At 43.6% G+C, this 17,888-nt stretch overlaps 1 protein-coding gene across 6 annotated transcripts in view; it reads right to left on the bottom strand.

The window, feature by feature from the left end:
- The window catches only part of THUMPD2 (THUMP domain 2 tRNA and snRNA guanosine methyltransferase), a 571,516-nt gene that overhangs the window by 440,723 nt on the left and 112,905 nt on the right, over positions 1 to 17,888 (bottom strand). For 5 of the 6 annotated variants that reach the window (XM_073627644.1, XM_073627643.1, XM_073627645.1 and 2 more), the window contains one exon: positions 13,201 to 13,332. The exons of the other annotated variant lie outside the window; for it this stretch is intronic. In XM_073627644.1, coding sequence (XP_073483745.1) covers positions 13,201 to 13,252 — 52 coding nt within the window. In that variant the 5' untranslated portion in view covers positions 13,253 to 13,332. The remainder of the gene's footprint in view (positions 1 to 13,200; positions 13,333 to 17,888) is intronic. 6 annotated transcript variants of the gene reach the window in all.

The following is a 17,888-nucleotide window of genomic DNA, read 5'->3' as shown; positions in this document are numbered from 1 at the left end:
AGAGATTTATTTACCACACATGGCAGTGAACTGATTGGCTAACAACCGTTTATTGCTATAGCTAGAATATTTTATATAACCCTCAATTAATTTTTAGTTATTGATTATTATTATCGATTGTACACATTTGATCTAGTTTATCCATTTGTTTTAAGCGCTTGCACTATGTCATTTTTATCAGGTGTTTTTTATGCATTGTATTACATTGAGGTACGGTATGGTATGCGGGACACCAGAGCTCCGTCCTGGAATATAACATTTTTGTTTGATATCTCCTTTCCGGTTATAGCACTAGAGTGTCCGCGGACCATGGCAAAATGGCCACGATCATTATATTTAAACCATAGAGCATCTGTCCAATCATATCCCCCTGATGAAGACACGTGATCCCTGTGTCGAACACGCGTAGGGGAGGGGCCAGGATAGAGTGAGCAGCACGGAGTCTGTAGAGGAGACGCCATACCTGCTTTTTTATTGCTATCTCGGAGACTGATTATAGAGTGGTGGACTTACGCACCAGGATTATGTGAGTACCCCATTGTGGGAGAGGGAGAGGGAGAGGGAGACCTTGGCTACCTTCTGGAAGCATCTCTCACTGCACTGTGGCGACCAGGACAGAACCACAGCACGGAACAAATCAAAAGAAGGGCTGTGCCTCTGTAACCAAGGATAACCAAAAGGAACAGTCTCATGAGTCACATGGGCAGGCTGTAGAGGTCTCCCGTCAAGAGCCTCAATGGCAAGTGGAGTGTTACGCAGCTGCAGCAGAATCGGGTGGTTCGATACAAAGGCAGCATCAATGAACAGGCCTGCAGTCCCAGAGTCGATTAGAGCCTGTATCTCGATGTATGACTCAGCCCAAGACAGGTTAACCAAAACCAGAGGCTTAACTTTCTGGGAAACTGGAGACGAAACAACGCCACCTAAGGTCTGCCCGTGAAAGGAACTCAAGGTTCGGTCGTTCCCTGGACGGGTAGGACAAGACTTCAAAAAGTGACCAGCCTGGCCACAATAAAGGCACAATCTCTCCCTCCTCCTAAGGGCTCTCTCATCCGCAGAGAGACACATGAAGCCCAAGTGCATGGGTTCAGGGTGGGACTGTAAAGCTCAGAAACAAAATGTACAGGAGGCTTGTGCCAGCGCTCCTTAAAAGAGAGAGTCTTTCCGAGTCTAGAGTCAATGAGGATGGCACATGTGATCAACATCTCCAGCTCAGTGGGTATATCTCGGGCTGCTATCTCATCCTTGATGTTATCCGAGAGACCATGAGAGAAGGCAGCCGCAAGGGCCTCATTGTTCCAAGCAACCTCTGCTGCCAGAGTACAGAATTCAATGGCGTAATCGGCAACAGTTCTCATACTCTGATGGATATGAGGCTCTTGGCAGCAGAAGCGGAGCACGCGGGAACGTCAAATACCCTTTTGAAGGAAGCCACAAATTCTGGGTAACTCAGGACCACGGGTTTTTGTGTCTCCCATAGAGGGTTTGCCCAAGCCAAGGCTCTCTCAGAAAGCAAAGATATCACGAAACCTACTTTGCTTCTGTCCGTGGGAAACTCCTGGGGCAGCATCTCAAAGTATATCTCAACCTGGTTGAGAAACCCTCTGTATTGAACTGGATCGCCCCCAAATCGCTGGGGAAGCGGAGCGGAACCAGACATGCCTCTTATAGAGGTAATACTCGAGGCGGGTGCCTGCACAGAGATTGGAGCAGCAGCAGGGATGGCCTGCAACACAGGTTGTACCGGAGCAGCCATAGTGGAAGATTCCAGGTGAGCTGTGCGACTCAGGAGCATTTGTAACGCCAAGGCAAACGAATCCATGCGGATTCTGGTCATCCAATCTGGAATATTACCAACAAGTGGACTGACTGCATCTTCTGAATTCATGGCCTTCGCCTACTGTCAGAAACCATGAATCAGACCGAGACAGAAGTACAGTTAATCACACTTGTTTAATAATAATAAAAAAGTAAACAGAGTAAGCTTAGTCAATACATAGCCAGAGTTCAGTAACCAGATCGGGTAGTCAGCCAATGCCAATGTCAGAGAGCCAGAGATCAACATGGTAGTACAGCAAGCAGGATCAGGAGCCAGAAGGGACGTCAGCTGAGCAAGTCTTCAACAGGAACGCAGGAGAAAGTCTCTGAGATGTGACCAAAGGCGAAGGCAGAGATGAAGTGAGCTGGACAGCTTTAAGTAGCCAGGACTGATGAGCAGATCATCAACAGCTGAGTCACTGTGGAAAGAAAGGAGCTGGCAATTAGACAGCTGAGCGGCCAGCTCAGAGAAGGAAGGGCTGAGCCCAGCCCTGATACTGAGTCCATGTGCAGGGAATGCACCCTTAAATATTGGTTTCAGCATCTGTGCCTGTACAGCGTCCACGTGCACGCTTGTTTCCTCAATGCACATCCGCCGCATTCAAGCCACGCCCCCAGCTTCCGGCAAACCCGCCTGCTCCATGTGCACGTTTGCAGCTCTGTCACCGCCTCCGCCACCACCTACTTCTGAGGAGGGGAACGGCCACTGGCACCAGATGAGACGTGCTGTGTGGGCCGGGAGAGAGCTCCCCACCGCCTATCGGGCTTACTGAGCGGTTCTGAGTATGTGAAGTATGGGAAACATGCCAGGAATTAAACAGCCTGCCCGGACACAGCAGCATTGCCATCTAGTGGGCGATTTCAGGCAAGACACTCTGGTTACTGTATGTTTGTTTAACCACGTCCGGACTGCCCTCCATATATATTCATGTGGCAGGGTGGCCCGGGTGCGCAATCGACGTACTTGTACGTCAGTCTGTGCATTAGATACAGCGGGCGCGCACACCGCGGGTCCGGCGGACCCTATGTTCGCCGGCCACCAGCGATCACGGTGAAGCAGAACAGGGATCTGCCCATGTAAACAAGGTAGATCCCCATTCTGACAGGGGAGACGATCGATCAGCTGTTCCTTGTGATCAGGAACAGCGATCTTTCTCCCAGTGGGCCCATCCCCCCCCCCCCCCGAGTTGAAAAGCAACTCCCTAGGGAATACGTAACCCTTTGATCACCGCTAGTGTTAACCCCTTCCCTGTCAGTGCCATTTATACAGTGATCAAGTCCCTAAATCTTTCCCCTATTTTGTAGACGCTATAACTACTGCGCAAACGCTTATTGCGATTTTTCGTACCAAAAATATGTAGCAGAATACATATTGGCCTAAACCGATGAATTTGTTTTTTTATATTTTTTTTTGGATGGGTATTATAGCAGAACGAAAATTTTTTTTTTCAAAATTATCTTCTGTTTATAGCGCAAAAAATAAAAACCGCAGAGGTGATCAAATACCACCAAAGGAAAGCTCTATCTGAAGGGAAAAAAGATCAATTTTGTTTGGGTACAATGTCGCACGACCGCGCAATTGTTAAAGCGACACATTGCTGTATCGCAAAAAAAGTTGTTAACCAGTTACAGACCGAAAGATTTTCCTGGTCAATGACCAGGCCATTTGTGGTACGGCACTGCGTCACTTTAACTGGCAATTGCGCAGTCCTGCAACGCCTTTTTACCCAAACAAAATTTACATCCTTTTATTCCCACAAATAGAGCTTTTTTTGGTGTTATTTGATCAACTCTGTTTTTTTTATTTTTTGCGCTATAAACAAAAAAAAATATTATATATATATATATATATATATATATATATATATATATATATATATATATATATATGACAGAAAGTATTCAGACCCCCTTAAATTTTTCACTCTTTGTTATATTGTTGTGTTATTAATCTCCTAGATTGTAAGCTCTAAAGAGCAGGGCCCTCTGATTCCTCCTGTATTGAATTGTATTGTACTTGTACTGTCTGCCCTAATGTTGTAAAGCGCTGCGTAAACTGTCGGCGCTATATAAATCCTGTATAATAATAATATTGCAGCCATCTGCTAAAATCATTTAAGTTAATTTTTTTCCTCATTAATGTACACACAGTACCCTATATTGACAGATAAACACAGAATTGTTGACATTTTTGCAGATTTATTAAAAAAGAAAACCTGAAATATCACATGGTCCTAAGTATTCAGACCCTTTGCTGTGACACTCATTTAACTCAGGTGCTGTCCATTTCTTCTGATCATCCTTGAGATGGTTCCACACCTTCATTTGAGTCCAGCTGTGTCTGATTATACTGATTGGACTTGATTAGGAAAGCCACACACCTGTCTATATAAGACCTTATAGCTCACAGTGCATGTCAGAGCAAATGAGAATCATGAGGTCAAAGGAACTGCCTGAAGAGCTCAGAGACAGAATTGTGGCAAGGCACAGATCTGGCCAAGGTTACAAAAACAATTGCTGCTGCACTTAAGGTTCCTAAGAGCACAGTGGCCTCCATAATCCTTAAACTGAAGACGTTTGGGACAACCAGAACCCTTCCTAGAGCTGGACGTCTAGCCAAACTGAGCTATTGGGAGAGAAGAACCTTGGGGAGAGAGGTAAAGAAGAACACAAAGATCACTGTGGCTGAGCTCCAGAGATGCAGTCGGGAGATGGGAGAAAGTTGTAGAAAGTCAACCATCACTGCAGCCCTCCACCAGTCGGGGCTTTATGGCAGTGGCCCCACGGAAGCCTCTCAGTGCAAGACACATGAAAGCCCACATGGAGTTTGCTAAAAAAACACCTGAAGGACTCCAAGATGGTGAGAAATAAGATTCTCTGGTCTGAAGAGACCAAGATAGAACTTTTTGGCCTTAATTCTAAGTGGTATGTGTGGAGAAAACCAGGCACTGCTCATCAACTGTCCAATACAGTCCCAACAGTGAAGCATGGTGATGGCAGCATCATGCTGTGGAGTTGTTTTTCAGCTGCAGGGACAGGACGACTGGTTGCAATTGTGGGAAAGATGAATGCAGCCAAGTACAGGGATATCCTGGACAAAAACATTCTCCAGAGTGCTCAGGACCTCAGACTGGGTCAAAGGTTTACCTTCCAACAAGACAATGACCCTAAGAACACAGCTAAAATAACGAAGGAGTGGCTTCACAACAACTCCGTGACTGTTCTTGAATGGCCCAGCCAGAGCCCTGACTTAAACCCAATTGAGCATCTCTGGAGAGACCTAAAAATGGCTGTCCACCAACGTTTACCATCCAACCTGAGAGAACTGGAGAGGATATGCAAGGAGGAAAGGCAGAGGATCCCCAAATCCAAGTGTGAAAAACTTGTTGCATCTTTCCCAAAAAGACTCATGGCTGTATTAGATCAAAAGGGTGCTTCTACTAAATACTGAGCAAAGGGGTGATATTTCAGGTTTTCTTTTTTAATAAATCTGCAAAAATGTCAACAATTGTGTGTTTTTCTGTCAGCGAGGAAAAAAAATGAACTTAAATGATTTTAGCAAATGGCTGCAATATAACAAAGAGTGAAAAATTTAAGGGGGTCTGAATATTTTCCGTCCCCACTGTATAATTATTATAATATATATATATATATATATATATATATATATATATATATATATATATATATATATATATATATATATATATATATATACACACATACATACATACACACACATATATATATTTACATCCAAATAAGGTGAAAGGTGTAGGAATTACAACAGTTTGTATATGTGCCTCCCACTTTTTAAAGGGATCAAAAGTAATGGGACACTTGGCTGCTCAGCTGTTCCATGGCCAGTTGTGTTATTCCCTCGTTATCCCATTTACAAGGAGCAGATAAAAGATACAGAGTTAATTTCAAGTGTGCCATTTGCAGTTGGAATCTGTTGCTGTCAACTCTCAATATGAGATCCAAAGATCTGTCATCAATAGGCTGAAAAAAACAAAACAAACCCATCAGAGAGATAGCAAAAACATTAGGTGTGGCCAAATCAACTGTTTGGAAAATCCTTTAAAAGAAAGAACGCAACGGTGAGCTCAACAACACCAAAAGACCCAGAAGACCAGGGAAAGGAACTGTGGTGGATGAGCGAAGAATTCTTTCCCTGGTGAAGAAAACACCCTTCACAACAGTTGGTCAGATCAAGAACATTCTCCAGGAGGTAGGTGTATGTGTGCCAAAGTCAACAATCAAGAGAAGACTTCACCAGAGTAAATACAGAGGGTTCACCACAAGATGTAAACCATTGGTGAGCCTCAAAAACTGGAAGGCCAGATTAGAGAGCTTGCCAGATAACATCTAAAAAAAGCCTTCACAGTGCTGGAACAACATCCTATGGACAGATGAGACCAAGATCAACTTGTACCAGAGTGATGGGAAGAGAAGAGTATGGAGAAGGAAAGGAACTGCTCATGATCCAAAGCATACCACCTCATCAGTGAAGCATGGTGGTGGTAGTGTCATGGCGTGGGCATGTATTGCTGCCTATGGAACTGGTTCTTTTGCATTTATTGACGATGTGACTGCTGACAAAAGCAGCAGGATTAATTCTGAAGTGTTTTAGGCAATATTATCTGCTCATATTCAGCAAAATGCTTCAGAACTCATTGGACTGCGCTTCACAGTGCAGATGGACAATGACCCGAAGCATACGGCGAAAGCAACCAAAGAGTTTAAGGGAAAGAAGTGGAATGTTATGCAATGGCCAAGTCAATCACCTGACCTGAATCCGATTGAGCATGCATTTCACTTGCTGAAGACAAAACTGAAGGGAAAATGCCCCAAGAACAAGCAGGAACTGAAGACAGTTGCAGTAGAGGCCTGGCAGAGCATCACCAGGGATGAAACCCATCGTCTGGTGAGGTCTATGCATTCCAGACTTCAGGCTGCAAAGGATTTGCAACCAAGTATTAAAAAGTGAAAGTTTGATGGATGATTGTTAATCTGTCGCATAATGAGGGAATAACAGACACCTGGCCATGGAACAGCTGAGCAGCCAAGAGTCCCATTACTTTTGGTCACATATACAAACTGTTGTAATTCCTACACCGTTCACCTGATTTGAATGCAAATACCCAAATTAAAGCTGAAAGTCTGCAGTTAAAGCACATCTTGTTCGTTTCATTTCAAATCCATTGTGGTGGTGTATAGAGCCAAAAAGATTACAAATATGTATAGCGATAATAAATATCCCCAAAAAAATGTTTTTAAAAAACAAATTTCTTCATCAGGTTTAGGCCAATTTATATTCTAAAAAAAGTTTCAAAAAAAACGCAATAAGCGTATATTGATTGGTTTTGCGCAAAAGTTATAGTGTCTACAAACTATGGGAAAGATTTGCTTTTTTTTTTTTTTTTTTTAGTAGTAATGGCGGTGATCTGCGATTTTTAGCGGTACTGCGACATTGCGGCAGACAGATCGGACACTTGACATATTTTTGGGACCACTGACCTTTATACAGCGATCAGTGCTATAAGGGAAGAGGTTAACACTGGGGGGGCGATCAAGGGGTTTGTGTTCCCTCGTGAGTGTTTCTTACCGTGGGGGGGGGGGGGCTGACTGGGGGAGTTAACATATCGCTGTTCCTACATAGTAGGAACAAATGATCGGTCTCCTCTCCCCTGACAGAACAGGGATGTGTGTGTTCACACACACACAAACTTCCATTCTGGCTCTCGTGCCTGCGGGTGGCTGGCAGCGATCCGGCGGCTCTTTAAAGGGAACAACGTACCCATATGTTTTTCGGGAATGTGCCACTTTTCAGATGTATATCGGCATGAGCCGGTTGGCAAGTGGTTAAAGTGCAAAAAATAAATTTTTTTTTTCTAAAAAAAAGGCTTACCAATCCCATTACAGGATACTGCCAAATTTAGCCAGATATCTAACCTTCACGGCGGGCCTAGTCTCTCCTGGACCTTCAAGGACAGGGTAACCCTATATTTTTTGTGGTCCACTACCTTGGACCCATAAAGCTTCATGCCGGAAAACCTTTGGTATCTTTTCCATACCAAGGATCTGATCCGCAGGGTCCAGCGTCCAATGGGTCGCATTACAGGCACAACCTCGTTGCTTCCGTTCTCATCGAGGCTCAGGTATCATCCATTTTAGGTTCCTTTACCAAATCAAATGGATCCGATCGCATAGTCCCTTGATCCTGGCGGGACCTTTTTAAAAGGATAGATCAGAGAGAGCTAACCACCATAACCATCACCTTTAAGACACTGGTGAAAAAAACAATGGTATTTCCTTTATGGGAGGGGAGGGGTTATATAGAAGGGGACTTCTTGTCTTTTTGGTTTGTCAGTGTCCATTCACCTATAGATGGCGTATAACCCATATGGTAATTATGGCTGCTCTGTGCCCTGTGATGTATGATAAAGAAAAGAAAAAAAAAAAAAAAGCTGACGAGTTTTAACCCCCCCTAAACATTATTAAACCCAAAAGCAAACACGTATTCTATTGCAGCTTACAAATTCTTCGATGCAACGGCTGCAATAGATTTCTTTTATAAGCTTTCTTCTATTTTCATCTGGTGATCCAGCCAGTAAATCTGCTGTTTTTCTAAAGAAGCTCTCTTCCAGATGTATCAGTTTACAGGGATGAGACAAACCATTTACGACTGACAGAGGTGTTCCTGCAATGATCAGCTTTTACTTGTTTGTGAAAAACTTTTATCCCAAAAGAAAGAAAAAGCTGTTTGCTGTAACTGGTTATAAAAGTGTGAACTGCAGTTGGCTTCAATTTGTTTGTGTATTTAACCACTTGAGGTCCGGGCCATAGCTGAATGACGGCCACAGCGCGGACCTCAATTTCCGGGAGGCCGTCATGGGACATCCTCCCCTGTGCACACGCAACCTGCAGGACCGCGCTGTGATCACTGAGTCACGGAGACTCGGATGATCACAGATGATGATCCCGGTCCCTTACCATGTGATCAGCTGTCAGCCAATGACAGCTGATCACATGATGTAAACAAAAGCTCGGTAATCGTTTTTTTTTTTCTCCTCACGCTGTTAGCGCGAGGAGAAAAAAAAGCCGATCACCGGCTTATGTTAAAGGGACATCGGTCCCAAAGAGAAAGGAGGCACATATGCCTCATCTCTGCCTGCCAGTGCCACCTGCTAGTGCCCACAGTGCCCAGCAGTGCCACCTATCAATGCCCACAGGTGCCACCTATCAATGCCCACCAGTGGTGCCAATCAGTGCCACCTAGCAGTGCTGCCATCAGTGCCTATCACTGCCACCCATCAGTGCCCATCACTGCCACCTATTGGTGCCCAACAGTGCCGCCTCATCAGCGTACAATGAAGGAGAAAAAATTACCTGTTTGTAAAATTGTATAACAAAATATTAAAAAAAATATACATTTTAATTCAGTCTTTCAATTTTTATAACAAAAACTAAAAACCGTAGTGGTGATCAAATACCACGAAAAGAAAGCTCTATTTGTGGGAAAAAAATTATAAAAATTTCATTTGAGTACAGTGTTGTATGACCGCGCAATTGTCATTTAAAGTGCGACAGCGCTAAAAGCTGAAAATTGGTCTGGACAGGAGGGGGGTTTAAGTGCCCAGTAAGCAAGTGGTTAAATCTGCTGGTACATTTAACATCCCCCCCCCCCCGCCCGAGTAAAAATGCTGCTGTAGGTTTGCTCACTGTGCTTATTCATCCAGAGTGGGGGACACAAATGCAGGAGGTGTGAAAATGATTGGTAAGCTGCCATATAGTACATTTGGTTTTGTGTTTCGTCCTCTAAGACTTCCAGAAGTCTTAGAGGATGAAACGCATCGGGTCTATTTTGCTACCCCAGCCACTTTCTACTGCGCTTTTTAGTTCAGTTGAACCAAATTTTTAATCGCCCATATTTTTATTGATTATTGGAAAACTTTTTTATATCAATAAATTTAACATCCTTGTCGGATTTACACCATGTGGAGGTTCTCTCTTTTTTTCTTTCACACTATGTGAACTGTCTCTGATTGAGCGGAGCTCGGTTGATGATCAAAGCCAGCCCTAGAACAGCAAATCAAGACAGCTGGAAGTCCATCCCCTCCGGTGGCGAGTAAGTCTCCAGGCTCTCCCTCTACCAAAATGTAACAGAAAACAAATTGCGCTAAAAAGTGTAAAAGAATGAGCTGCGACTAAATTGTTATACGACACCAAACAGAAACGAAAAAGGTAAAAAGTTGCAGTGACTGACTAGTAAAATATGAATTACTCCATAGTGAAAGGGAAATCAGTCCATATTCAGATGAAAAAACAGAATAAAAGTCCATATAAAACTAATAGTGATCAAAAAATGAAGTGCCGTGAAGTCTACACTAAGGTGACAGGTGAACAATTCCTCCACCACAAAGGACTGCCGCTTACCAGAAGTCAATGGTCCCTTATTACAGGGGACCGCCCCAAGCAGATGGCTGCAACCCCAGCCTGGGATCTCACTGGCATGCACCGTGTTCCTCAGCACCAAAGTAAACAGTCCGTGAACGGATCGGTATAGTGATCACATCTAATGCCCCGTACACACGGTCGGACTTTGTTCGGACATTACGACAACAAAATCCTAGGATTTTTTCCGACGGATGTTGGCTCAAACTTGTCTTGCATACACACGGTCACACAAAGTTGTCGTTCTAAACGCGGTGACGTAAAACACGTACGTCGGGACTATAAACGGGGCAGTGGCCAATAGCTTTCATCTCTTTATTTATTCTGAGCATGCGTGGCACTTTGTCCGTCGGATTTGTGTACACACGATCGGAGATTCCGACAACGGATTTTGTTGTCGGAAAATTTTATATCCTGCTCTCAAAACTTTGTGTGTCGGAAAATCCGATGGAAAATGTGTGATGGAGCCTACACACGGTCGGAATTTCCGACAACAAGCTCCTATCACACATTTTCCGTCGGAAAATCCGACCGTGTGTACCTTTGGGGGCTCATACCATATTGCTCCAATGGCCTCATTACTTAGCGCGACTTTTTGACTTTTCGTTTCTCCCTCTACCAAGAACATCTGATCTATTGGAATTAGATCCACTCTCACCGCTTGGCGGTACAAGCTCATTTAACTCACCGCCGATGGCCTGTGAGTCCACCATTTCTGGTAAGGGTATTTTATCTTTTTGTTCTTGAAGCTTCTTTGGAGAAGACAGTACCCTATACGTCAGTGCACTTTCAACACTTTTGGAGAAGCATATAAGATTAGAAGTATCTACAGTATCATGGCCTTATCTCCATGAATCCTTACCCTGCAGATTGATATGGACTCTAGATGTATAACACTATATCTACATGTCAATATATATTTATGTTCATGATGTACAGTATTTTGGCCTGTCAGGCATGCGGTATTGCTAACCTCATTTATTCATTCGCTCTTGTATGCTTATGTTATTTTGTGATTCACAGGATTATTTACTCATGGTGTGTTGATCCCGTTTTCTAATTTACATTTTTTTCACTTATATTTTTGTTGGTTTTGCACTAATGATGTCACGTTTATTGTGATTCACGGATACATTTCTGTCACTAACACTATTCATATTGGTTTTCATGTAACTAATGACCATTAGATCTATAAGCTACAGTGATCCCTGTGGCTACAATTGTTTATATATACTATTTAAATTACATATTTCCATTTTTGTACATTTTTCAAACGTCACTAACACAGTTGAGACACTGTATACACATTATTTTCAATACATTCCATTTTATTAGCGCCACACATTTTTGTCCACGTATATACCTTACAATTAGTCTGATTGTGGTGTTGGCTGCTTTGTATTCAGAGTTGGCGCGGCATTTCTCCCATTCACTTAATGCATCCTATGCATTAAGGTGAAAAAACACCTGGCAATGACGGCCCCCCTAGCCCCCCGTTTACTTACCTGAGCCCATTAACCTGCTGTGCGCGTCTCCTGGCGTCCTCTTCTCCACAGAGTCTGGCCGTTGATTGGATAGATAGGAGAGATTGATAGAAGCGCAGCCATTGGCTCGCACTGCTGTCAATCACTTGCAATGACGCGGCCCATCAGGGAGCGCGCCCGCAAGCTAACCCCCTCGGGATAGAGCTTCCCAGAGGGAGGTTGGCTATTGCAGGGAGAAGCCGAGACAGCCACCAAGGGAACCCAGAATAGGAGGATTGGGGCCACTCTGTGCAAAACTAACTGCACAGTGGAGGCAAGTATAACATGTTTGTTATTTATTAAAAAAAAAAAAAAAAAAGAACCCCTTTAAGTATTTTAATACATTTATCTGCTGGGTAATCTTGACAGAGGATAGTGTGAAGCAATACTGCCTTGTGAATGTCTCTTTGGTGGAAGAAATATCTGGTGTAACTACAGTGACAACCATATTAAGCTGTATGTATTTGGTAAGTCTTTCTGCGTGTTATGCCCTGTACACACGAGTGGACTTTGACCGGACTGGTCCGACAGACCAAATCCGGCGGACAATCCGACCATGTGGGGGCTTCATTGGACCTTCAGCGGACTGTTTGTCGAAAATCTGACGGACTTTAGATTTGGAACAGGTTTCAAATCTTTACGTCGGAACTCCGCCGGACCCAGTTCCTATCGAGAAATCCGCTAGTCTGTATGCTAGTCCAACGGACAAAAACCAACGCTAGGGCAGCTATTGGCTACTGGCTATGAACTTTCTTATTTTAGCCCAGTCGTACGTCATCACGTACGAATCCGTCAGACTTGGTGCGATCGTGTGTAGGCAAGTCCGTTCGTTCGAAAGTCCGTTGGAAGTCCATTGGAAGTCCGTCGGAAAGACAGACGGACCTTTGTTGCCGAAAAGTCTGCCTGTGTGTACAGGGCATTAGTGTGGTGGCAGAGGCTCCTGTGGCCTGCTATTATTATTATTATTATACTATACACAATGTATATATCGCCAACAGTTTGCGCAGCGCTTAACAAAACGAAGGCAGATATTACAGTTACATTACAATTTGGTACAAGAGGAATCAGAGGGCCCTGCTCATTAAAGCTTACAATCTATTCATTGATAATATAATATAATAGACTTAATCATTGCGCACTCCTCCTAAGGATGCACCTGCAGTGGGAATTCTGTTTGCACTTTTGTTTCACCCACAGGTATTTTATATTTGTCAACATTTGTGCAGGTATTTATTATTGTTTAATTATACTAGTGCAGCACTATCATGACACATCGGCAAAAGAAGCCTAGTCCTCAATTTGCGGTCTTAAAAGAGGAAGAGGAGGACTTTGATATTTTAATAAATTTTAACCGAGAATGAAGAAAACATAAGAAACATACATTCTCTTTAATAAAGCTTACCTTTATGTTTAGCAAGATAAACTGGTGGCCCCTTTAGTAGGAGCAAAAACATTCTCTCTGCAGATTTAACATTTTTTATTGCATTCAAATCTGCCTTTCCAGTGAAGAAGATTTTTCTGGAAGAGTTTCCACCTAGGAAAAAAAAAAGAAATTGATACAGCCTAAAGAACTTATCTTTTATATATAGTATAGTAATTCAAAATTCAATCTTCATTCAAAATTAAATCCCATTATTATGGAAAATATTGTATTCCGACAACTGTATGAGGTTAATACCTAATAATAGTATTCAGTATATAAAAGTAAACATTTTCAAAAAGTTTAAGTCACTCGATAAATTATTTAAATCCAAATTCACATGACTGTTCATGGCAGCTCTTTCCAGTTTATAAACCAAGCTGATTTTTTTTTTGCGATTTTCCATGCAGCTACTTTTCTTTGTATCAGGAGGTCATATCACTGTAATGGACATTTTGACAGGCGGTTTCATAGTCAATGGGCAACGTCCTAGTCATCAGGATGCAACATGGGTCACTGCCAAAGGTACTCACAAACAGTGCAGTGGAGCGCTGCAAATCAAAGGACAGGGATGCCGACTGTCACACAATGCTGCCTGTCACCCACTTGCGTTCATAAACCTTTTTCGGTCTATGCCTCCTTGGTTCAGAGTGCCACTACAAGAACCTTATGATCGAAAGCTGCGTTAGCAGAAGATTGGACATTTGCTTGGCAAAACTTTGAAAAAAGTATGAACAGAAGACCAGGTGGCCGCCTTTACACAGTTGAGTGACAGAGGCTTCGTTAATAAAGGGCCAGGAGGTGATTTTTGTTTTGGAGCAGACTCTTAATCAAATACCTTATTACCTTATCCACTGTGCATGAATTATGAAGTGGCATGCCCTTTGTGAACCTGAGAAAAGGACAAGGCAATATAGAGAGATTTCCTTTAGGTGCTTAGGAGCAGGGCAATGTTTAAACCACCTTTGGCAAGGATGGCCTGGGTGTAATACAACCTTGTAATCGTGAAGTATGAGGAAGGGTGAGGCGCATGCGCGGCTTCTAAAAAATGAGGACGTGTGATCCATCTGCTCTGGTCCTCGCCACCCTTCCGCAGCTCCCGCAATGTGATCCAGAGCTTCTTCAACCACAGGAGTTTCCCTCACTCACTGCCGCTACCCACAGGCACCCCATGGTGAAGATTGGACCCAAAAAACAGCCTCTCCACCCACCACAGAGCCGCGGCCTTTAAACTGTAGACCCCGGCCTCGAGTTTGCAGGACGATGCACCAGACCCCATGGACCCGCTCGTGGCAGATGGGGACGCTGTTCTAGATGTCTCACCCACCCAAACAGCTAGGATGTCTGCCCCCTCGACAGTGAAAGTCCTGGACACAAAGCTACAGTCCCTGCTACAGAACCTGATGCATATTACCCAGGAAATGGGGAAAATTGCCCAAGAATTGAGGCAAGATAGCTCATTTGGGTGAATGTACTGATACACTTGAAAAAAAATTTGATGAATTTGTACAATATGTGCACGTTCTTGAGGATGACAATGCAGCCTTGAAACATACCGTCTCCCAACTCGTCGCAGCAAGAGGACCTGGAGAACAGGGAACTTCGTCAGAACCTGAGGATTTGGTGTGTTCTTGAATCTGTGGGCGATCCTGAAATTAGTTCTCATCTCCCGAGTCTTTTTAATACTGTAGCTCCTCTCATTCCTGACAGATTGGCATTCAGACAGCTTCTGATGACGAAACATGTCAAGCTAGGACACATGGTGTGTTGGATCAAGCTCTAGATGGTATGCAACAAGCACAGCTGTTTTATTGGAGAGTCTGTGAGGACTTTATGTGATGCATCAAGTGTCTACAGCAAACTGTCTTTATACCAACCCGCTAAGGGGCCAGTTTTCGTTTCCCTTTTTGAATATCACGTGGTTGTCCCTCTGGAGTACAGATAGCAGCAGGGAGCTGTCGAAGCTCGTGTTTGGAGCCTTTGATCGTTGAGACCCACCACGGTCTGGATCTCGTTCAGTGTGGGAGAGTGAGGGCTGTTTCCTCTGGGCTGTTCCCCCGGGTTCACGGATCACAAGGTAGAGATGGGAGCCGGTTCCTGCAACCTCTGGTCAATAAGACTGTACAGCGCATTTGACCTCTCTTATCATAAGGGTCAACGCCATTCGGTGAGTAGGGACCATCACCTTTTTCTAGGAATCGTTTGGGAGCACCATCAACATTTGTTCACTATTGTATGACATTTCTACAAAGAGCACGTTTATATCTGAATGAGGAGATCATCATCTAATTCATTACCACTGGACTTTACTTACACATGTTTATTAATTTTTAAAAGGTCACCGATAGTGTCCATGCATCATGCACTGTTTGTCTTTGTCCTGTTTGGTCTTGTGGGTTGTTGTATTGCTGTTGAGTTCTATCTACACCTATGTGCTTTTCCCCTCTTCACTCTAGTCTTCTTCCCATATCTTTATCACTGCACCTTCCTCATTTTTACTCTTTTCCAGCTCTGGCTGGTCTTCCTCACTTCATACTTTGTCCCTCTCACTGGTGCACGGTTAGTACTATTATTTTCAATACCTCCATCGTTGTAGGGTTTCGAATGGGCAGCAGGGGGACTGGTTGTTTGTCTGTTCTATTATGTCACCCATCCACTCCTTCCACTTTTTGGTTTTCACTGCTCTTTCCTTGTTTGTTCCCCTTAGCCCTTCCCTCTTTTCCCTCCCCCTCTTTCCCTTTTTTTTTCCTCTTCATTTTTCATTATATTTCCCCCCACCCATTCCTTTCCCTCCTCTTTCCCTTCCCTCTTCTCCCCCCCCCCCTTTTTGTCGCACTTTTGCCCCCTGCATACCCTCGTACCTATATCCTAACACCAGCGAATTGTTTTGAATTAGGGGAACCATCATCCCTCTGGGGGAATTAATTATTCCTTGCTTTCAATCTAATTCCAGTATCACCATCACTCCATCTTGAGTGCAGTGTGTGCCGCCTGCTGGCCATTTTCCTTCCCCCCCCGCATGGGGGGTAATATATGCGTGATCCCTCGCAAGGCAGGTCTGGCCTATTACCCGCTCTCTGAGGAGTTGGCCTACTACTGGGGAGGCCAAAGACACAGGAGGGACCATATCCTTTTCATCATGAACACTTAGAACGATTGGGAACTTTGTGACTGGTAAGTATGCAATTTATGCAGATATGTTGTGTTACATACATAAGTCTGTTACCGTTACATAGTTACATAGTAGGTGAGGTTGAAAAAAGACACTCGTCCATCAAGTCCAACCTATGTGTGTGATTATGTGTCAGTATTACATTGTATATCCCTGTATGTTGCGGTCAAAAGTCTGAGTCTTATGATTTGCTTGATATATGTTTACATTCCTACAGCTAATAACTATCCTCTGAAGAAGACCCGGTTAGGGTCGAAACGCGTCAGGTTTTAATATTTATGATCTTGTTGTCCAAAATACACTGTATTGCACATTGTCCCCGTATACGGGCACTGTCCGTTGCATTTTTATCTTATACTGTATTCCAGTTCATCTGTTTTATACTACTCTTTGTACCAATAAAATTATTTTTTGACCATTTACTTTGTATTCATTGGCTGCTTTAAAGTCTCGCTAGGGGGTTTTTGTACAATTTTTAGGTCACCGATAGTTTTTTTTATTCACTGTGAAATAATATATTCTTTTTTTGCTAGCGCTGTTTGTCTAGGGATTAGTTCCTGTGACACCACTTTAGTTTAGACCGGGCTCACAGATCTTTAGCCCCTAAACTTCCTGCAGGAGCCAACCCAGAGACATCATAGTACACTTCCACTAATATGACAGCAAGGAAGCCCTCACACTGGCCAATCCACAACAAAACCAGATTGGAATGCAAAGGAACAAAGCTACAGATCATTAGCGATTCATCACCTATTACTGTCACTAAACGTCAAAGCTTCCATCCAGTAACTAGCCACCTGCAAAATCATCAGATCGCATATGCTGAGGCTTCCCCTTTAGTCTATCTGCTTCCTGTGATGGCATCCAATACTCTATGTGAGATCTCCAAGAGGGCGAAGCATTTGCCTGCAATTTAGGCCTTCCGCCTCTGCCAGAGGAAGTTCTCACACCGCTTCCCTTAACACCAAAACCTCCATCTGCACCAGTTTGGATCTGAAAACAGAAGGCCGTCTCCTCCCCACAACGGCTTCCTTCATCTAGACATCTAACCTGAAGGTTTTCTTGGAAATGGTTAGCATGGCTCAGTTTTAGGCCACGTCCTGTTCAGCCTCCCTAATTTGGGACCCTCTCCCACACCCATGGAGTGATTTTCTGGTTTGTTTTGCTTTCAATTACAGTTTTTCATTGTTAAGCCGGAAAATGGCAGGGACCACTCCTGTCTGTTTAGAGGTCCCCATGCTCCTCGCCCCTCGCCCTGGTCTAAGACTACAGCCCTGGACTCCCAAGCAGTCTTGGCCTCGCAGGCTTATATTTTTTTTATCTCATTTTTCTCTAGGTCTTTTTTTGACCTATTCCTCATTTTTTGTCCATTTTGACTTTTTTGCACTAATGACTGCCTTTATTTACACCCCCTTTTTAGGTCTTTCTCCCATAAGACACACCGTGTACCTTTTTTTTCGTTTTTTGCTTTTGCTTTGTGGTTTAATAAGATCACTGT

The sequence above is a fragment of the Aquarana catesbeiana genome, linkage group LG04 (assembly GCF_042186555.1).
Source record: "Aquarana catesbeiana isolate 2022-GZ linkage group LG04, ASM4218655v1, whole genome shotgun sequence".
NCBI classification, from domain to species: domain Eukaryota; kingdom Metazoa; phylum Chordata; class Amphibia; order Anura; family Ranidae; genus Aquarana; species Aquarana catesbeiana.
Note: the sequence above shows the minus strand (reverse complement) of the source record. Positions and strands in the feature narration are given on the sequence as shown.